Raw genomic sequence first — 21961 nt, forward strand, 5'->3', positions numbered from 1 at the left:
CTTCCCGCGCCTTCTCGAAAAGTCTCGCGAGAGGCGGCGCTTCCCGGCCGGCCGCCCCCGGGGAGCGGCTCCGCTGCTGCCGGCGCTTCCCGGCTCCATTCCCGGCTCCATTCCCGGCTCCATTCCCGGACCGTTCCCCACCATGGAGGAGCCCTGCGGCGCGGGCGCCGCTGCCCCGCTGAGGGGAGACGCCGAGGAGCCCAAGCAGGTGAGCGGCGCTGAGGGGGGGCTGTGGTAGGTGAGGTAGCGGGGCTGAGGGGGGGGTCGAGCCCTCAGCTACAGACACAACCCGCAGTGGTGCTTTAATTGAAGCGGTGTTTTTGATCTTCTTTCCGGTTTGTCAGGGCCGGAGTGCGGTAGGGAAACGCTAATTATGATTAAGCGTTAATTGCGAGCAGTATTGCTGTTGTTATTTCTAAGTGCATCGCATTTACGTAAGTGGTGTCCTGTGGAGCTGTTTTTCCCTCGACATGTGTTAGTTCAAAGCTCCTCGCACTCGGGTGACAGCTGCATGTTCTACTGTGTTTCAAAAGAAATAGGCAGACGCGAGGCTTATTTAATTTATTATTTTTTGTGTTGAGCTTTAATGTTGGTGGTAATGATGGTGTTAGTGAACACTTGGCATTAATAAGCACATGCTTTCACAAACTTCAGTGGGAGTTTTGTGTTCTTTTTAGCCTTTCTGATTGATTTTGTGTTGTGTGGGCAGCTGACCTTGCTGGCACTTCATTCTCCTATTTCGGTGTGCCCAGGTGGGTCAGAAGGCCACTGTCCAGTGATGTCCCCCTGTGCTGGGCACTGCTGAGCTCCAGCCTCAAATTCTGGGACTGGTTTTGGTGCTGTTACATCAGGAAAGACATTGAGGGTCTGGGGCATGTCTTGGGAAGGGGCTGGAGAATTCCTGAGGGAGCTGGGAAGGTGCTCAGCCTGGAGAAAAGGAGGCTCAGGGACTTTGTGGCTCTGCACAACTCCCTGACAGGAGGGGATGGGGAAGATTTGGGATCTGGGAACAGGGACAGGAGAAGAGGGAACAGCCTCAGGGTAAAGATTTGGGAAAATTCCTTCATGGAAAAGGTTGTCAAACATTGGAATAGGCTTCCAAGGCAGTGGTGGAGTTCCCATCCCTGGAGGTGTTCAAGAAAAGATTGAATGTGTTGCTCAGTGCTCTGATCTGGGTGACAGTGTGGTGATCCATCACAGATTGAACTTGATAATCTTGGAGGTATTTTCCAAACTAAATCATGCTGTGATAATTCTTAAAGTGAAGCTTATGCTTGACATGAGTTGCAATTGGGATAACTTGGGAAAGGTAAGCGAATATAGGACTGAATTTTGCTCACTTAGCATTAACAATAACTTATTACAGAGCAAGCCTGATAGTTTTAATTGCCTTAAACAGAAGGTTAATTTCTCTCTGGAAACCAGGGCTCTGTGCTGTTCCTTGGAGGCAATGAGGTGAAGAGCAGTGCTGTGGTGAAATACTCCTCAGCCCCTCCTCAAGCAGCCTTTGCCCGTCTGCAGGAGAAGACAGACCTGAAGCTGCCTCCTGCCAACTGGTTACGGGAAAGTGCCAAGCTGGGACCAGCAGGAACAACCATTCTGGGCAACAGCAAAAAAAGTAAACCCTTCTCAAGGTAAATAACAGCAACCCCTATTTTTTTTTCCAGACCTTTAAGAATAATTCTGATTGTGCACTTGGATTCTATGTCATTTAAAGTAGAAGGTACAGGTTTTACCATAGCAACTACATATTGCTTTGTCTTAACCATTCTCCCTCTACTTTTTCATCTTGAGTTGTTGCCTCTATGCTCTGATCTTGTCTCTTCTGTAAATGATTGATGATGTTGGTTATTATTTTTTTCACATGCATGTTGACACCTTGCCTCAGTCCCACTGACTTTTTGTTCTTCCCTGGCTGGCCTAGATCAAACTGGACTGTTCAGCCAGCCCTTCTGCCTTTGATAACAGGTGAAAATGGAACATGTGGTTCCCCTTGGAAACCACTTTTGCTCTTGTGGATCTTTAGAAACTGGACCTGACTAATGGCAAATGAAATTTCATCTATCACACTGTAGGTGAAATGAGGGGCACAGCCAAGAAGCAGTGTTAGCTTTCAGTGTGGATATTTGCTAAATTGTTGAATGAGTTGAGTTCAGAGTGTTCATAAACACGAGGCTCAAATCCTGTGCTGAACAAGCAAATTCACACCAAGTCAGCCAGTCAGTGAAATTTAACAGTTTGTTCAAGGTCTGTGTTTACATCCTCATCTTCTCTTTTAGAAGCTGTACTTTTCAGAGCAGAGAAACATGTTTTTCAGGGCTTTATGAATTTTTCATGTTTATTTTAGATACTGTGTTTGTCAAATAGAGGCTGGCAGTTCGGTCTCTTTCTCTAGTGTCAGTATTAAAAGCTGATAATGAAAGTATAACTTGTGCATCATGTGTGTTTTGGATTTTGGCAGTATTTGGATTTGTTTTAAAGAATGATTTGTACATTGAAATATTCCAATTTAAGTACCTTGTAATTTCTTTAATGAGGGTGGAGGAAGAGACAATGTGTCTGTTACAACATGTAGGGCAGTTCTGGAAAATGTGAATAGGAGGTAAAATTCAATTACAGCTACTAAAGTTAATAATGTGCTTAATGTCTTAAAGAGAAACTCCTCAAATAACTCTTCTTTTTTACACTGTTAAAAAGAATCCTTCCTTTTCTCTGATTTTTCTTGATTTCAACAAAACTTTGCATGTTTTAGAATGTCCTGAAATTAGATCTAAGCACTTTCCAAGATATATTTGAAAAACTTGCAGAATATGAAGATGAAATCACTTGTTAATTTTAGATCTCATTACACTTGGTGATGTTCAGCTGGGTTATTTTTTTAATGAAACCTTTCAAAGACTTAATAGGTGTTGGAACCCTGAAGCCTGGGAGTTTTAAACTTTCTGTGCTTTGTGGCACCCTCAAAAGAACAGTGCTTTTGACTTAGAGAAGGCTTCCAAATTTGGGTGTTGGAGTTGGGATCACTGGTGTGTGGTTTGAACAGAGGTGTGTAATGTCACATGGTGAAGGGTTTGGAATTTGGGGATTTAGAATACAGCAACAGGTGTGGGCCAAGATGAACGTTCTGGGGCATTGTCTTTTTCTTCCTTCTTGTACTTTCTTCTTGATTTTAAGTAATAGTTTTTGGTTAGATAGAAAATCCCACAGTGCAGGTCACAGGTGTTTGGTCATTGGGTCAAAAGTATAAATAATACAGATGTTAGCTTTTAATTGAGCTTGTAACAAGCAAGATATGGCTCCATGTTGTCATTTTTAGCTTATTAGCTGGAAGTGCTGTAGCACTCAGTGTGCTATAGATAAGAATTAATAAACAACCAAGTCTGAAAATGTCTCTGAGTGAAGGCAGAGGACAAAACAGGATAGCCACTAATAAATAGATATAAAAGCCAGGTCTGAAGTGTCACATTGGAACTGCCTTAACTTGTAATATTCTTTTAAATAGCTTTGGGATGGCCTATGACTTCATTGACTCAGTTGGAAATGATGTGGATGTCGTATCTGATTCAGAGGTATGGATGCATCTTAAATTCTCTCCTTCAAATTCTTACATTGTGTGAACTTTTATATAAAAATACTGCAATGGCTTCTGGCATCTTTGTGTCCTTTGGGGAAAAGGAAAGATCTCTTAATGAATCACAGATCACCAAGTAAGGGAGTTGAGATAACTGAATAAGAAATGTAGAGTGAAAATTGTATTTCCTCTGGAGTTCCATAAATAATCTGCAACTAAAGTATGCAGTTTAGTGAATGCAGCACCTCAGTCTTGCAAGGGAGTTGTCTTGTGTGTTTGAAATCAGTTATTTGGATGCAAACTGTTACTCTCAAGTTGTTGGTTTATGTTCTTACCTAGAACAGAGAGCTCCCCTCCAACTTCTTCTTTCCTTTGATTTTTGTCAGCTTTTCTGCTCTTTTGTGCTGGTAATATCTGTAGAATTCAGATGAGGATACTCAGAAAACACACTGATGTTAATATTTGTCAGATTTGTATTCAGACTTAATTCTCTGGATTGCTTTGGACACCTGACAAAGAATTGGTATTCCTGCTGTGGAAATCAAGGTTTACAATCCAAGTCATCCACTTGCATATTTTTATCATTTTTGTCTGGTGCTGGTGATCCAATCAGAGAATGTGTTTAAGTCATGTGTCTTGTTTCTGCTGATGACTTGGTCTCTTTATCACTGTCATTTGTGTTCTCAGCAAATGCATTTTCTTGTGGAATGGTTTTAAAATCCCTGGCACTGTCAGGTTTTATTTGACCATGTGTGCTAAGGTAGAACTGATTTTCTTCCCAGTAGCTGGTAAGGGACTGTTTTGGGATTATCCTGAGCACGGGCTGATAATACAAAGATATTTTTACAGTTGCTGAGCAGGACTTACACAGAGCCAAGGCCTTTCCTGCTTCTCATCCAGCTGTGCTGGCAGGGGGTGGGAGTGCATGGAAAGGCAGGAAGAGAGACAGCCAGGACAGGTGACCCTGACTGACCAAAGGGGGCTGGGGGGAAGAAGAAGGAAGGGGGGATGTTTGGAGTGATGGACTTTAGACTTGGAGTCTCCCCATTATTGCACATGATGGGGTATTAGTTTTCTGACAATTGTCTTTGCATGAAGTATAATTATATTGAATATTCTCTCTTTTTTCTTTCTTTCTGCAAGAACATCAAAAAACTCCTGAAGATCCCTTACAGCAAGTCCCATGTGAGCATGGCAGTGCATAGAATTGGGAGGACACTCCTGTTGGATGAGCTGGATATCCAGGAACTCTTCATGAGATCATCTCAGGTGACCCACTTGATTCTTGATAACTGTGGCACATTGTCAGAATGTATTATTTCAGGACTAGAATAGCAAGAAAATATCTGGAAATCCCTAAAAATCATATGTGGGTACCAAAGGTGATCTGTTCTGCTGCAGTTTACCTACAAATTGCATCTGATGTCCTGTGTTTATTATATTGTAGGGTTAATAGTCTATGTCTCACTTCTGTGTAGTATTGCTATACAGTTTGACTTTATAAGCAATATGTGTTTCTTATTATGTAGCCTCATATATGTGATTTTCTAATTAAGTCATGTTTTCAGTAAGAGCAAAACTTTCCTGGAAGCTGTGTATTTTCAATAAATGACCAATTCAGGACTTCAGTTCTGAAGTTGTTTTCTGGGTTTCCTCTTGTGAATGAGTATTTTTAAGTTTATAAAGCACTTGGATTACTTTGCAGATGGTTCTTGATGTTATTTTCATATTTCCTCTGTTGCCTAGACAGGGGATTGGACATGGCTGAAAGAGTTTTATCAAAGGCTGATTGATCAGAAATGGCAAAGAAAAAAGAAGAGTAAAGAACATTGGTACCAGAAGGCAATACTTTCTAAGTTTTTGTATTACAGGTAACCTTTTTTCTGCATGAAGCTTGAATTCTGCACTGCTTCTGCTTGGTTTTTAGTCTTGGAGGAAATGTTAAAAATCCAGTATGGTCTGACTTATTTACTGGTTTTTTTTTTCTTACACAGTGGGAATTGAGGAATGAGGTCAGGAAATAACATGAAATGTTTTCACAGAAATGGAAGTGTTTTACTGTAAAATTGAAATACCAAAGCATGAAATAAACAGCATGACTTAATTAACTGCATATCAGCCAAGTCATTTATTGGCAAGGGTGCATCAAACATAACAACTCTAAAAATGGATCTGTTTGCATCTTGTCAGCTGAACCTGTAAATGTTTCCTTGTTAGCATTAATGGAGATGGAGCTGCTCAGCCTGTTCCTTCCACTTCCAAGCAGCACCAGGAGGGTCCTGTTGCAGGTGAGAGTGATGAAGCAGGAAGGGCCTCCTGGCCAGCTCCTTTTGAAATGCCTTCCTCGCTATCTGAAGATCCAGGTGCCTCTAACCAGGTTGGTGTGGAGAATGTTTTACATGGCACCACAGTGTTTGTAGAGCCACAGACAGGGAAAGGTTCTCAGAAGTGCTGCTGCAGCTCCCTTTGCTGAAAGAGCTGAGCTAAGGCATGGCAGGAGGTGCAGTTCCAGATTTAAGTGCTTCATAGCTCCAAATTTCAGCTATTTGTTCTGTCACTGTAATGTTAAATTGCTATTTATCCCAGAATCTTTGAGAAACAAAGCCTTTGGCTAAAAATAGTCATTGGTGCCTTGACCTAAAAGTAGGGAAATCCTGATAATCAGAAGATGTGTTTGGAAGCTTGAATTTCTGGCCTTTCCTTTTAAATCTGCCATTAGTATACATCTTCTGGTGGCCCTGAATTTATTAGATGAAGAGGAAAATCAAAATTTCTGTAAAGGGAAAACAGTTTAGCAGTGTTTAAAAATACTTGCCATGAGATTACACAAGTGAAGGGGAGATGTTTACAGCAGTTATGCAACAAGCTATGATTAGTATCAGGCCCTAATTCATAGTTTCTATTCTGGCTAAACTTATTTATGAAAACTGTTAATTCCTGTGGCTTTTGTGGATAATATAAAACAGGAATTGATTAAATTTTGAACTGGTTGAAAGATGTGTTGTCTTCAGTCTGCATTAATATAATAATGATGCTACAGTTGTGCTTGCACAGTATTAAGACTGATCTGCCAAATTTAGGGAATTTCTAACCTACATTATCTATAAAATTGTAACTGCATGTGTTGTGTGGAGAAACACTTCAGTGCTTGAAAGCTTTTAGAAAAATGGCTTTTTCACCCTCTTGAGGAACCATTGCCCAATTCAACAAACTGTTAATCATGAAGAAGCTGTTGTGTATTTGCACAGTGCCATTTTCTTCAGTTTATAAATAAACCAGCAGGATAGAGGTTTTGCTTCTGGACACTGAATCTGGTCTTGACTCTAGGTTAATAAGGATCTCCTATAAATACTTTCTGTTTTCTTCCCAAAACCTCTGAGAATATTACACAATACAACATTTTGGCACTAACTATAGAAAAGAAGCATTCTAGTCACTTTTTGCAGTTTAATGCAGGTTTATTTAAAGTTGTTGGAGGTAAAGTTTTTTTTCCCTTACATGCTTTTGTTGTTCATATCTTTTTTTAATGGCTGACTTGACCTCAGCAGCAGAATCACTCCTTATCCTTGTGCTCTCCACAGGGAAATGTGCCTCTTGAACCCTCATATCTAGTGGGGCACGTGGCCTCAGCCCCCAGAGAACAAAACCTGACTCCTTTGTTCAATGATGGGGAGAACAGTCAGGTATGCTTGATGTGAGAGCTGCACCCCCAGGTTAAACCAGCACCTCCAAACTGGGCCTGAGCTGGATCCAAGGCAAACCCCAGTCCCTGTAGAAGTAGCTTTTGTGGCATCTGCAATTTTGAGTTGTGACTGCGCCGGGTTCATCACATGCTGCTTTTATTTGCTGCTTTGGCTTCTTGCTGTCTCATAATTCCCCAGTGTCATGGAGAACAAGTGCTATACCACTGACTTACAGCCAATTCTGTTTGCTCTTAATGAAGGGACTTAAAAATGACTTTGTTCGTAATATCCTGTGGACCTTTGAAGATATCCACATGTTGGTGGGATCAAATATGCCAATATTTGGAGGAGGGAGGTACCCTGCTGTGAGCCTGCGCCTCAGGTGAGCTTAGATATGATTTCTGCCAGCCTTGACTGATTTGTTACTCTGCTTCCTAGTTAGCATCTTTTGCTATTTTTATAGAAGACAGCAATCATATTTCTCCTCCTGAGAGTCTGAAATTTCAGTAGCTCATAAGCACTTAAAATGTTATTAAGCAGTGAGACAGAACTGTTCCAGTCCCAATTTAATGTCAGTCCCTTCATTATCACTCTTCCTGTTCCTGCCTCTACATAGGCAAAGAATGAGCAAAAACTTGAAGCACATTTGATGTATTTGTCATCTTTTTAAGATGGAATTCTAGGAATTAACAGTACCTTGCTCTTCAAGGAATTCTGGAAGATCTGATAGAAGGTTTGTGCTATAATTAGTTGTAGTTGAAAGTGCTGTTCCTTTAGAGCTTCTGAAGTACTTACTATCTTGGTAATAGTGTGACATCTGAAGCCTGTAAAATGTGGGCAAAAACTCCAAACTGCTGATGGAATGTGAGCATATTCCATTGGAGAGATCAGAATATCTGCTTTTATATAAATTTATTAATACAGCAATTCACAAATAATTGTTTTAGTATTCATCCACTCTCAGGTGACTTAAACCCAAATCCCATTAGTGAAAATCTCTAATAGTTCCTGAAGGGTAAACAAAGATTTAAACAACACTAGAAATATTTTGTTTTAGGGATAACAACAAGCCAATAAATGTGCTAACAGGGATTGACTACTGGTTGGACAACTTAATATGCAACGTACCAGAGCTTGTGATGTGCTTTCATGTCAATGGAATTGTTCAGGTAAGTCTGGCTCTTTGCATTATGCCTTAAAATAATAATTCATTCTTCATCTTTTAAAATTGCCTCAGTTATAACAGATCCTTCACACTGTTCTGAGCAGAGATGACAAAAATCCTGTGCTGCAGAATGAGAAGCATCTAAGACAGCTTGCAGCAGTCATCTAAAAATAGTGTGTTCTTTCTTCCCCTCCCTTTCATGCATGCAAGATTCCTTCTTCCCCTGATGTTTGAGTGGAGGCAAAAATAAAAAAATGCAGAAATCAGTTTCTAACATCTTGAAATGTGGAGAGTTTCCTTGCCAAGACAGATACAAGCTTTTGAATGTTTGTTTCTGCTGTCTTACTGTAGACCAGCTGTGTTTCTGTTCTACTTGGTAGGCTGGAGCTGTTTCCTAGGCTGACTAGGTTTCATTGAAATAACAGCTGTTGTACCTGCTCCCTGTTATTTTTCCTCACCTTTTGTTCTCCATTCACCATGTTTGTGATAGAAATGGATCCTTCTTAAAGCTTAGATTGAGTATCATAGTCAAGATGTGCCTGCTTAAAGGAAATAATGGAAATTAACTCAATTTATCATAATAGCAGCCTTTGGTTTTTTTAGCTGTTGATAGAGACACTGATATATGAATTCTAAACTCCTAAGCTTGAGTTTTAATTTCTATTCTTTGCAGAAATATGAAATGATCAAGACTGAAGATATTCCCAATTTGGAAAACTCTAATTTTTCTACCAAAGTGATAAAAGATATTGCTCAAAATATCTTGTCTTTTCTGAAATCAAATTGCACCAAAGAAGGGCACACCTATTGGCTGTTTAAAGGTAAGAAGGCTTAGATCAGTTTGAAAAGGTTGATGGTGATGTGATGTTGATTAATGAAAAATTTTTCTTTTCAGCAAGTGGGAGTGACATAGTAAAGCTGTATGACCTCACCACGCTTTGTGAAGAGACTGAAGACAAATACCAAAACCCTTTTACAATGCCAGTGGCAATTCTGCTGTACAAGTGAGTTTTTACCATTTTTGTTGCAATACTTCATTATTGGTGCAGTTCTGTTCAGAACACAGACCAAAAATTGTGATCAAATGACAATCATACACAGACTTGCTAAATCTTAGTCCCACTTGATCAAAACAGACTTTTTCACCATTTCTCCATGTAAACTTCTTTGCTGATAAAGTCATGTAGACCCCCTCATAAAGTTTGGAAGATCTACATTTGAAGAATATGTTTAAAGCTTCTTTTTTTTTCTAGCACACACAACTTATCCAGGGATTTCATTGTTTTGTTCAACTTTTTCTTAGAGTTGCTTGCAATATGATGCTGAAGAAAAACCAGAACAAGAAACACTATGGCACAATCAGAACATTGCTCCTGAATTGTCTGAAGTTGTTGGACAATGGCAGACATCCTCAAGTAAGAATCCAATGTTTTCTTACACTTTTGTGTAAATATAACAATACTGTAGTCATAATAAACTTGATAATAAATAGTGTGCTACTTCTTCCTCCCAAAGGAGAGAATTTAAATTTATAAGCACAATTTAAATTTATTTTTAAAGAATCCCCATCCTATATTTTTAATTAGTATTTCTTGCTACCCTCATTGCAGTACAAGTCTTCTGTCCTGCCCTAAAAAGGAACTTCTCATTACATTCACTCTGTTGTTCTTGCTGCCAGAGAGCCCTTTGGGAGCAGGTCCTGGATAAAAAGTGTAAAATGTGAATATATGAACATCTTTACCCCAAAACTGGGATAGACCAACCAGAGAAGTGTAGTCTCCATCCTTTCAGATACCCAAAGCCCAGCTGGACACAGTTCTAAGCAGCCTGCCTTGATCAGTGGGCTGGGCTGGAGAGTCTCTAAGTGATTTAAACTGTTTTCAACTGAAAATGAATCCCAAAAATGTGATGTGAAAATTCTGAATCATATTAGAATGGATTACAAGAGGAGACATGACACACATTAAACTAATAAGAATGTGGATTCCTTCTAGAGTTGTGAAAGGTTTCCAAAATCCCAGTGGAATCTCTTCATTTTTTTTTTTCTTGCATAAGATTCTTGTGTTGTCTCCTGTGGTCTGTGGGCTGTTAGAACAGGCAATGCATGTTCTCTACCAGTTGGTTTTTATTCTCTTCTAAGCTTGATCAACTTGGATCCTTTTCCCTTGCAGGGATTTTGCTCAGGTTGCATTTGCAAGTTATCAAACACCTCTTTAATGTCCTCTGTACTCCTTCTTCTCAGATAATTTATATTTTTACCTCTCAAAAGAAAAATTTAACTTGAGAATAAATCATTTTTTTTCTCTTCTTTGCAAAGATTATTGCTTCAGCAAACTACATGTTGTCAGAGCTTTTTCAGCTGGATGAACCTAAAAAAGAAGACAGTGCAGACTTCCCTATAAATGGAAATTCTGATGAAAGTTACAGTGAGGAAGAGGAAGAGATGCCAGACAGTGATGAAAATGGTTCTTACAGCAACAGTTCTGATCCCCCAGATGACAATAAAGCAGTGGCAATAATCAAATCTGTTGGGGAGTTGTCAGTGCCAGAAAAGTACAAGTCTGTGCATCGAATACGTGTGAGTGACACTGGGGGGTATTTAAGGGTTTTCCTGGATGAATCAGTTCATGGGACAAAAGTGGGGAGTGAAATTCAAGTCCCTGATTTTACCTTCAGGTTAACTGAAATGGGCAAGGAAACACTTCATGAGCTGCTCATAAAATCTGAGGTATTTGAATTTTATGGTAGAGCAGGCTTCATGTAGATATTTTCATTACTATATTCCACTTTGTCTTGATGTTACCTCTCATTTGCATTTTCTGGCCAGTTGTTTTTATATTTGCTGTGTTGACATTTCTTCTCTTCCCTCCCTGGTGCCCCACTGAAGCCCAGCTGTGCATTCCCTGTCTGCCACGGCACCGAGGAGCGCTGCAGGCTGGTGCTCAACCACGTCCTGGAGGTGAGTTCACTGCCAGCTTCCTGAGGATGCTTCACCTCCCACCCAATTCTTCATCCACCCTGTGTTTGCTAAATATTGCTCTCAAGGTGAATGAAATGATTTCTCTCTTTTTGCAGGGCTTGAAGTCTGTTGATAGCAGTGTTAAAAAAGAAGGTGACCTTCCTGCAGCTGACCCCAGCACTCCAATCCCGTTGAAATATGAGGATGAATCCACCAGTGGTGGTCCTGGGTCTCTGGAAAAACAAATGGCTTTATTTCTAGACAAAAGTAAGTGGTATTGTTGTGCAAATAAGTCCTTTCCAGTGCCAACACAAATTGCTGCTGCTTTATTTTGATTGTCAAAACAGTGTGTTTAAATCACTAATTACACCATTGCCTAAGGAAAAGTGCACTGAAAATTGGAGAACAGTCTGTTCCTTTTTAAATATGAAAAGAGAAACTCATTTGAGTTCTTTTGCATAGCAAAGAATCTTTTATTAGTCAACACATGATTTTACTGGACCCTGTTTAGATGTGGCTTTCAGATGACTTCCATAAGGGCTTGGTATTTTGAGGTTTGGTATGTGGAGCACTGTAAAATTTGTGGGTTGTTTTAAAAATAGTTTTTAATTTCTTTGTGTGTGTGTGACCTGGATGTTTTCTGAAAGAGCTTCTTCCTTCTGGCAGGTGTTGTTCCTACATTAGGCTTGGTGCTTGAATTGCATATAAACATTAACTAGGATTTTGCTTGCTTTCTTGTACCTCTGCAGTTGTGAAAGGAAGCAGCAAATAAAAGATGCTTTGTTTGCTTAAATGCTCAAACTCCAGAAGTTTCAGACTACAGTCTCATTACTTTATTTTGTTCTGGAGTGACATAAAAAGTTCCAGGATAGATTTTTGTTTGGAAGTAGTAGAGTTCTTTGCAGGGCAAGGAACCCTGTAAGCATAGCCCAAAAAAACTTTGTCTTGCCTACTTTGGCAGTTCTTTCTTCTTTCCTTTCTCCTCCCTTCTCCCTTTTAAAAATCTCTGAATAAGAAGTCAGTTCAGTTTTTAGTTATTCACACTCACACAGATTCCTGGATCTGTGTTTGAGTCCATTCCTGAAGTAGCAGCAGTGCTACTTGATCATTTCTATTTTGTTTTGTGATGTGAATTCTGTATTTTTCTCTGCCATGTGTACATATTTACGTAAATATGGAGGGGATAAGTGCTGTAAATCCTGGAATTTCTAACTTCAGGAGAGCTACCTGTGAACAATGAATGGATACAGGGTATGTGCAGTGTGTGTGTCTTTTGCTGGATGGGGTGCTACTGTTTTTAGATTTGTCTTTGTCCTAATAGAATATGTAATGCTTAAGAATTTATTATATATTCATATATTGTTGTAAGAGAGTGGGTTTACAAGTCAGGCCTCATAAAACCACCCTAAACAAGAGACTCATTTCTGTGTGCTAATACTGTCAGGGCAGAACTGTCCTTTGGTAAGGACAGACCTTAAATCAGGAACAGTGACCCGTTCCTGCTGGCTCCATAACCACTGCAGCACCAGAGAAAAGCTTCATAACCTTATGCAGAGGATATCTTGAAATGAGTGTGAGAAAGTGCTTGCTTTTCCTCTGGGAAGGACCAGGTTGTCCAGGTTCTTGTGTGCTGGAGGCTAAACCCACACATGGAAGTTTTCTCACAGAGACTACTCATACAGAAACTGAGCATTTTACTTAAGGATTTGGTGGAGAACTTGGCAAATTCTGCCTGTGGCTTCCTTTTTTTTTTCCCTGTTGCTCCCTGAGGGAGTAGTGTTGGCTTCTGCTCCTGTGTTTCATAAACTGAGGTCAGAGAGGTCACCTGCAGTATCACTGTCCCACTGGATTCCAGCATCCTGCTATCAGGTGCAGGTGGAAAAGTGCCACGTGTTGGGTCTGTTTTTGCAGATATGGAGTGGCAGATGAGCTGGCAGAGCTCTGCTGTGCAGGGCTGTAATCAGGCAATTCCCATCCTCCCTGTGCAGATGGAGTTGTGTCCAACCTCTGGCATATGTTAGAGGGCAGAGTCACTGACAAGGTTCTGTTCCTCTTACAGTGGGCTCCTTCCAGAAGGGGAAGCATTCCAGTCAGTCAGGAATGATTCCTGGATCATGGCAATATAAAATGAAACTCCAGCTCATCCTGAAGTCATCCAGAGCTTATTATGTGCTGTCTGATGCTGCCATGGTCCTGCAGAAGTACGGGCGAGCGCTGCGGTACATCAAGCTGGCCTTGCAGTGCCATGGTGAGTGCCTTCAGTGGATTTGTCACCTGTGCCACTGCCTGGAGATACCTGTCACCACTTCAGATACTGCTGGGCATGGTTTTTCCCCGTGGTGTGCAGTGACAAGCCTGACAAGCTTGTCTGTAATTAAACTCAGTCTCCAGTATTCAGGGGAGAAGTCTGTAGTGAGGAAAGAAAGATGATCCCATTTTGACAGGTTGGGAGCTTGAGGGCATGTTTGGAGCTCCAGAGCAGTTGAATTTGGGAGAGTCTGCCCTGATGCCAAGGCTAAGATAGTATTCTGTGCTCCAGGTGAGACTGCTGCAAGCTGGTGTTTTTTCCCTGGTGGTTCCCAAGTAATTTAAAAATGTCCTTGACTCTGAGAAATACTAAACCTCTTCAGCAGCTGAATTGGATGCTCCTCTAAAATAGAATACACCTTGAAGTGTTACTGAGGAAAAGGAAAATAGTAAAATCAGGCTGTTTGGATTAATACTGCCATAATGAGAGTAATTAACTGGGAAATGCCAGTAGCTTAGTGCCAAAGTATTGCTGCATAAGAGAAGGCTTCTGTCTTAAGGCAGGAGAAGATTTATAAAGCAAACCCAGTTGATCTTAGCACAAAGAATCAATAGACTTCTCAATTACTTAGCACTCTGCATCTTTCAGTCTTTTATAGACTTGAGAAGCAACTTCAAACTCTACCTTTTGGCACTTAACTTTGCAGGCTGTATCTCCCTTGAGTTAATCTGCAGAAAGTCAGTTTTCTCTTGGTCAAATCTGAGGTTAGCTTTTGTAATTATTATGAAAGTGACTGTTCATCTTGGACAACACAGGGCTCTTCTTGAACCATCAGCTGTGTAGAGCAGCTGTGACTTTAAAATAGGTTATTTCTTCTGAGGATAACATGTTGTCACACTTATTCTCTGTATGCAGACAGGTAACATAAAACCCAATTATCTTGTCAGCTTGTGTCAAGCCTTTTGATGTGTAATTCCCTCTTTCCCCCTCCCTCATCCATGGTGTTTTTTCCCACCAGATACCTACTGCTGTCTGTGTGGCAGCATGCTGCCTGAGGTGCTGGTGTTCCTGTGCCAGTGCTTAACCCTTTGTGGAGATATCCAGTTAATGCTGGCTCAGAATGCAAACAACAGAGCAGCTTACCTTGAAGAATATAATTACCAGACTAAAGAAGACCAGGAGATATTACACAGCCTTCACAGAGAATCCAGATGCCAAGGTATGATCCTGACACAGAGAAGAGCCAGACTTTGGATACATGACAGATATAAACAATTCCAATGGGTTTCCTCAAAACTATGCACTGGGAGATCTTGTGACAGAAGGGTTATTGCACTTCACTTCTGTTTTCTTCAGAGAAGGCTCATCCTGTCTGTCATACAGAAGGAGGTTGTCAGGGTGTTGTATGACATGGCCTGAAGCTGTGAAACAACTAAAGGCAGTAACTGTTTCAGTAATAAATAAAATCTACCTGACATGACTCTTGTGCTTGCTCTGGACATTTTCCCCTAGACTTAGAGAAATACTTTTGACACAAAGGCTTTGCATTTTGTTTTCCAGTGTTTGCCTGGGCTACAGATTTATCCACAGACTTGGAATACCAGCTTTCTGTCAGCTGTAAATGCTATGAAGCAGCTTATGAAATCCTACTCTTCAGTAACTTAAAAAGCCAAAACCCAGAGCAGCACATCCAGGTGCTCAAGAGGATGGGCAATATCAGAAATGAGATTGGAGTGTTCTACATGAACCAGGCAGCTGCAGTGCAGACTGAGAGAGTGGGCAAGTATCCTTTTTCATTCCTGGAGCTACAGCAGTGATCAAGTTCACTAATTGAATGAAAAATCTGTCTGATTATAAAGAGGAAATTGAAATGACTTTGTAGTTTTTTAATGTCCATTGTGATTATTTGTTTACAGTAGATCACTGTGGCTTGTACACTGTAGTTAATTGAGCCTAAACTGAATAATTAAATATATCATTTGGAGAAATTCCTTAAAAATGTGTAGAATGCTCTTAAAAAGCCATCAGGGAAGCTTCAAACTGTGTTGTGAAAGGGAGGGAATGTTGCATTCTTGATGTGTTGGGTTTAGCCCAGCATGAACAAGAAGCAGCCTAATTTAAAGATAAGAATAGATTCAGTAAATTCAGCCTGTGAAATTTTTTGGTCAGTAACTCCTTGGAAGCTTTCCTTCTGGTTTATTTTTGATGGGCTTTTTTTGAGGAAAAGCTTCTTAGGGTGAGGTGTTCAGTGGGGTTTTGTTTTTGAAAGCAAAACCAATATTGTCTAGGAGTAAGAATTCTCTTAAGTAGAACAAGTGAGGTGCTGGTAATTCAGTGTAAACAGCTCCCATTTCCCAAATGCCAGCTGTTCCCTGTGACCTTTGTCCAGGTGTTAGTTGATGAATTTTGGCTTGGACTTTGAATTCTCTGATTTGCCATCATCTCTGGGTTTCTGCAGAGGTTACTTAGTTGAAATTAAAGTTTAAAGTACTGAATTTTACATTTTATTCGCTTCATGCTGAGAATTTATAGAAGTAATTCCAATCTCCTAAATTATAACTGTAGAAACAAAATCTGGTGCCCTGTTAATTTCCTGGTGTTCTGTGTGTCTTATCATTGGAATTCCTTTGGAAGTATAGTAGGTGTAATAGTGCACTTCAGGAATTAAACCCTCAACCATATGGAAATATTAATCTTTTCTGTGATTTGAGTCTTCAGAATCATTTACCACCCTTAAAATCTAAGAGATAATTCATGACAGAATGGAAGGGTTTGTTCAGGAATTGGAGTCTCTAAGCCTTGTGCTTCACCCTAGTGAATAAAAACGTCTCGATGACAGAGCAGCAGCTCTGGAAGAAGAGTTTCTCCTGCTTTGAAGAAGGAATTCAGAATTTTGAGTCCATTGATGATGCCACCAATGCTGCCCTTCTGCTGTGCAACACGGGGAGGCTGATGAGGATCTGTGCCCAGGCCCACTGTGCAGCTGAAGGGGACTTCAAAAGGGAGTTTTCCCCAGAAGAGGCCCTTTATTACAACAAGGTAACACCTGCCTGGTTTAAGCAGGGCCCAGACCCCAAAATGCCTTTTACTGTGAGGTATTTGTAACTGCTTTGGTAAATATGTTTAAATTTAGGTGGAATAATCTGGGATAGCTGTCCTGCTTTCATACTATCCTAATCCTTGCTGTGTGGGCTTTGGTGGCAGTGTTGAGGTTTGATTGCTGTGACATTCAGATGCTGATGCTGAACATAATAATGCAGTGACACACACAAGGGGGAAGAATTGCAAGCTCAGAATGAAAGTGACTGTCAAATGGGAAATATTAAAGAAAGCTCAGGGAGATATTTTGAGTAAAGGGAAGTTGATTTCTAGTTGTTAGAAATGCAGGCAATAAGTATGTGCATGATTTTGTCATTTGTAGGCTATTGACTACTACCTGAAGGCATTGAGGTCCCTGGGGAAGAGGGATGTGCATCCAGCTGTTTGGGATTCTGTGAACTGGGAGCTGTCTACAACATATTTCACCATGGCAACTCTGCAGCAGGACTATGCTCCCTTATCCAGAAAGGCTCAGGAACAGGTAACAGGGCATTCATTGTGTCTGAAAAAGTGCATTGTTGGCATCCTGGAAAACTCAACAGGGAGCAAAATTGGTATTGGAATTGTAAAATCATACAGTGGTTTGAGTTGGTAAAAACCTTAAATCCCACCCAGTGGCCCCCCTGCCATGGCCAGGGACACCTCCCACTGTCCCAGGCTGCTCCAAGCCCCAGTGTCCAACCTGGCTTGGACATTTCCAGGGATCCAGGGGCACCCACAGCATCTGTGGGCACCCTGTGCCAGAGCCTCACCCTCACAGGGAACAGTTCCCTCCCTACTCTAAATCTTCCTTCAGCTTAAGGCTGTTATACCTTTGTCCTATACTATGTGCCCTTGTGAAAAGCCCCTCCTCAGGGATTTTTTTTTTAATTTGTATTTATTTCCTTCTGTTGTAGATAGAGAAGGAAGTCAGTGAAGCCATGATGAAGTCCTTGAAGTACTGTGATGTTGATACAGTGTCTGAACGACAGCCCCTGTGCCAGTACCGAGCTGCCACCATCCACCACAGGCTGGCTTCAATGTACCACAGCTGCCTCAGGAACCAGGTATTGCTCCAGGCTCCTGCATTTTCTAAATTCCATCCTTAACATGCTCAATACATGTGGAGAAGATATTTCTCCTTCCACCTGTAGCTGGGATATATCTATTTCAATTACTTAACCAAAGAAAGGAGTGCTGTTTCCCAGCCCTCTCTTTCCAGTGGTTCCTCACAAACATCCAGAATGGGAGATTGACTGTGTGCCCTCCTGTGAGTGCAGGTTGGGGATGAGCACCTGAGGAAGCAGCACCGTGTCCTTGCTGATCTGCACTACAGCAAAGCAGTGCGACTCTTCCAGCTCCTGAGGGATGCTCCCTGTGAGTTCCTGCGTGTGCAGCTGGAGAGAGTGGCCTTTGCAGAGTTCCAGATGGCCAGTAAGTGCACCTCTGGCTTTAACCAGCTTTCCAAACCACCACTACCTGCTTAGTTTTGTTTTTAGATACTAAATTTATATGAGAGCAGGAGCAATCTGCTGCTCAGAATAGAATTTTCCTCAAGAGAGGAGGCAAGGCACTTTTATCTTTCTGGTTTTCAGCTGACTAGGGCAGTATGTGCTTTCTTTCTAACTCTTCAAGTCTTTGGGTGGAAGAAAAATACAGTCTGTAACACAAGCCTTTTGTCCTTCATTTTTATGTTTTTGTTTTTGGGGTTTTTTTAGGTCAGAACAGCAGTGCTGGGAAATTAAAGACTCTCTCTGGAGCCCTTGATATAATGACCAAAACCAAGGGTGCATTTCAGCTCATCAGGAAGGAGCTTGTGGCAGAAACTGAACAGGTAAAGGAATTTCGAGTGGTGTGATACCTGCTCCCTTCTGGCTTGTGCCTTCACCAAAAAATGGTTATTTGGTAGTTAAAATATTCCTTGGTTACTTTTCCATAGAGCCAGTGGCTTAAAGAGTGTGGACAGTTAGATGTATTGCAGTTCTTCCTTAACCTGGGAGTGGATAAAAAAAAAATTCCTCTAGAACATGACCCAGAGATGGATTAAAGCACATTTTTCTACAGATGTGGACAGCCTGTGTGAATAGACTTCTTGTGCAACTCTGCTATCCCTTAAAAGTTTTCTCTGAGAACTTCAGAATCTGTGTATAATTAAAACATTCTCTCTCTCTGGTATATTTAATATTTAAATATTAAAATGTGCAGAGCTGTCTGTAGCCAGTGTGAATTCTGTTCCTGATGCCTCAGCCAAGAATTACTGCAGGATGTGCTGACGTGTGTGTCCCTTGCTGGCAGTTTGGGTAACACATGTAGAAGTCAGCTCACCTGCAGGAGGGGTTTTTAAAATCACTCCCTGTATTTAAAAGGTGGAATTCAGTCCAATTGTTTTGGGTTGTTTCTCTCCTGTAGATCAGCAAGGATAAAAGTCCTGCTGAGAGTGTGTCAGTGAATGATTCCTCTGCAGTTCTTAACAAAGAGGAAGTCTTGAAACTGCTTGGGATTTTTGAGTCCAGGATGTCTTTCCTTCTCCTCCAATCCATTAAATTGTTAACTTCAAGCAAAAAAAAGATTGGGTAAGTTGAGGCTTGGTGTGCTGTGCCCTGACTGACATTGGATTGGTGTGTGACAGGGTAGAATTCCTGGGGGAGAAGCTGCTGGGTGCTGCTGATCTCTTGATGCACCTTGCTGATAAAATGTCACTGGAGTTTGGCAAGCAGAACACTTGAGAAATTCAGGCATATCAATAATGCTGCCAAGAGAGGGATGGATGTGGGGGAGATGTGCACTGGTGTCACAGAATTTACTGATTCCTAATGGAATCTTCTGTCCTGCTGCTGGGATCCAGGACAAACTTGACTTCTTTTTGTGCTGACTTTGAAGAGATGTTGAGATGTGGTGTGGCAGCAAATTCCTTCCCCAGTCCTTCTGTTGCTTTGATCTGTGTGTGTTCCTCCTTTTGGGAGCCAAAAAATACCTTTCACTCCCCCAGCAGCAGGTGTGTGATTACAGGAGCTGTTCCTGATGGTACATAAAGTGAAGTTCTGAAAATGTGGCATTAGTTTTAGAGGATTCTTTTAGGCTTGGAAGTTGGATTGAAGCACTGCTGGTGGAAGAGCTGTTTTGCTAAAAGTAAACTGTTCAAGAAAGGAGGTTATTGTGGTGAGGAAGTTGCTGACAGTGGGAGACAGGTAAATAAAAAACATGAGAACGCAACACAGCCTGGGTGCGTTTTTAGCTTTTTTTTTTTTTTTTCAGGCAATGTCAGGAGCTTCCCCCTCCTAAAAAAGCTTCCACAAGGTGGCAATCTTAATATGTGGAACATAGTGGATTTTTACAGGATAATTTATATGTTACCAAGCACATGTCACAGCTAACTGAGTAAATGAGTTTAGTTTTGTTGTCTCATAACATAAGCAGCTCCTCTTTTTTTTGTTTTGGAGGGTTTTTACCCCCACATTTACCTTTGCATCATTTTGAGGTTTTGCATTGAAGATTCCACACAGGGAACATGTTACAGTTTGAATGCTGTGAAATGGGACTCTTAAAATCTGGTCAGCTCCTTGAAGCTTTGAGGCCAAGCTTGAAACTACCTTTGATTTAACCTTTCTTGTGCCTTCTGTACATCCTGTGTGCATTTCCTCCCTTCTGCTCTGCAGAGGGGAAGTTCTGCCTTCTGTTTTAATAATGGGGTGAAAAGGGAGGGAATTTGAGCTCAAAATGCTGCTTCAGGGTCTCAGGTCTCACTTTGGCAAAAAACAGAACATGTAGGAAAATTAGTGTTTGATAGCCAGACTTGCAGCCTGGCAATCAGAATGGATGAAATCAGTTTGACCCTCCCAAAGTGGAATCATGAGCAGAACAGAATTTGGCTGTGCAAATTGGAGGGGAAAAGTAATTGAAAGTAATACTTAGTTCTGGGAATACTTTTAACTTATTCCAGAAATACTTTGCATTTCAGTGGCTTTTTATTGAGTACCTGTTCAGTTTAATAAATGAACCTGATTCCTGCCTAGTGCGTGATGAATTTAATTTGCTTCAACGTTTCTCAGTCATTCCTGAAGCACTTGCAATTAACCTGACTGTTGCTTGTACATTTTATATTATATTACATGTTTTAACATATTTTATGTTCCTGCTTGCAGTGTAAACAGAATGCTCTGACTGCAGTGCAGGGAATGGTGGGAGGCTGAGGGTATCCCCAGGGATCCTCATCAACATGACTTAATAACGCTCTTGATAATAACAAAGATAATCTTGATAAGAATGCAGAGTGGTGGTCAGGTTAAGAGCTGGGATTCTCTGCTCTCTTTGCAGGGGCAGCAATGAGGAAGAAGCAGTTCTGAAAACAAACAAGCAGGTTTATTCCCTGCTGCTCCGTGCCACTGCCAACAAGGGGCTGTCGCTGCTGGAGCGCACGGAGCTGCTGCTGTCCCTGCTGGAGCAGCTGGCTGGCAGCCACTGAGGCCAGAGCTGCAGCACCAGTGCCTTGCTGGGAGCACTGCACATCCCATGGGATGGTTCTGCTCATTCAGGGGGACTTCTCACCACTGTTGTTCCATTGGAACCTGAGGAAGCACAGGGATTCCTTTTATATCCCCACAAAGCTCTCCTTGTTCAGCTCCCAGCGTTTCTTTGTTTGAAATGCCAGCTTGGAGTTGTGGAGATAAAATGTAACTTTTGCACCGTGGGGAAAATCCTGATTTTTCTCTTGCAGTGAAATCTATGTTTTGCATAAAGATGTAACCTCACAGCTGCTCTGGTTTGGTATTTAACAAAATGTGTTTTGTAAGCAGGGCTGCACTAGAACACTTCACTGCTAAAGGCAGCTCAAGCTATACCAGGAGATTTCTGTGGAATATGTGGATGCACTTCTTAATCCCAGGGAAGATCCTGCACAAAAACCTGTGCCTTTCTAGCTTTGATGTGACTCTTGCAATTTATCAGTCATCTCTGGGATTTTGTTTTGGAAAGTGAATGGTTTCAGCTGTGTTGGAATTGATCAAGAATAGTATTATCTTTTTCAGACTTGAAACTGTGAATAAAAGAGAGGATATTTTTAAATAAAGATTTATTTATTAAATATAAGCACAGCAGTCTGTTTTGTTTTTCTTGCTTATGACCCTCCTTAGAGCAGCAAACTGCTCAACAGAATTAAAACTATTTGAAAGACATAAACTCAGTAAACTCCAATGTAACAGAGTGAGATCTTACCTCAGCATGTGAGGACTCTTGGGTTTTTTTGCTAATATCTATTATT

At 41.1% G+C, this 21961-nt stretch overlaps 1 protein-coding gene across 2 annotated transcripts; it reads left to right on the plus strand.

Annotated features, from left to right (window-relative positions):
- On the plus strand, window positions 1–21808 carry EDRF1 (erythroid differentiation regulatory factor 1). Of its 2 annotated transcripts, XM_079312228.1 has the most exons (25): window positions 1–208; window positions 1426–1634; window positions 3503–3569; window positions 4715–4840; window positions 5318–5442; window positions 5789–5948; window positions 7153–7254; window positions 7515–7636; window positions 8312–8423; window positions 9093–9240; window positions 9315–9423; window positions 9723–9834; window positions 10737–10997; window positions 11307–11378; window positions 11495–11645; window positions 13438–13626; window positions 14645–14845; window positions 15187–15405; window positions 16442–16665; window positions 17048–17206; window positions 17622–17771; window positions 17985–18138; window positions 18423–18538; window positions 19114–19277; window positions 21019–21808. In XM_079312228.1, exons 1-25 carry the CDS (start codon window positions 143–145, stop codon window positions 21164–21166), a joined length of 3666 nt encoding a protein of 1221 aa, XP_079168354.1. In that variant the 5' UTR covers window positions 1–142; the 3' UTR covers window positions 21167–21808. The 2 variants fall into 2 exon arrangements, with proteins under 2 accessions (XP_079168354.1, XP_079168355.1); XM_079312229.1 differs by lacking the exon at window positions 7153–7254 and having other exon boundaries at window positions 2–208.
- Window positions 21809–21961: the final 153 nt, after the last annotated feature.

The sequence above is a fragment of the Erithacus rubecula genome, assembly GCF_903797595.1.
Source record: "Erithacus rubecula genome assembly, chromosome: 9".
Classification (NCBI taxonomy): domain Eukaryota; kingdom Metazoa; phylum Chordata; class Aves; order Passeriformes; family Muscicapidae; genus Erithacus; species Erithacus rubecula.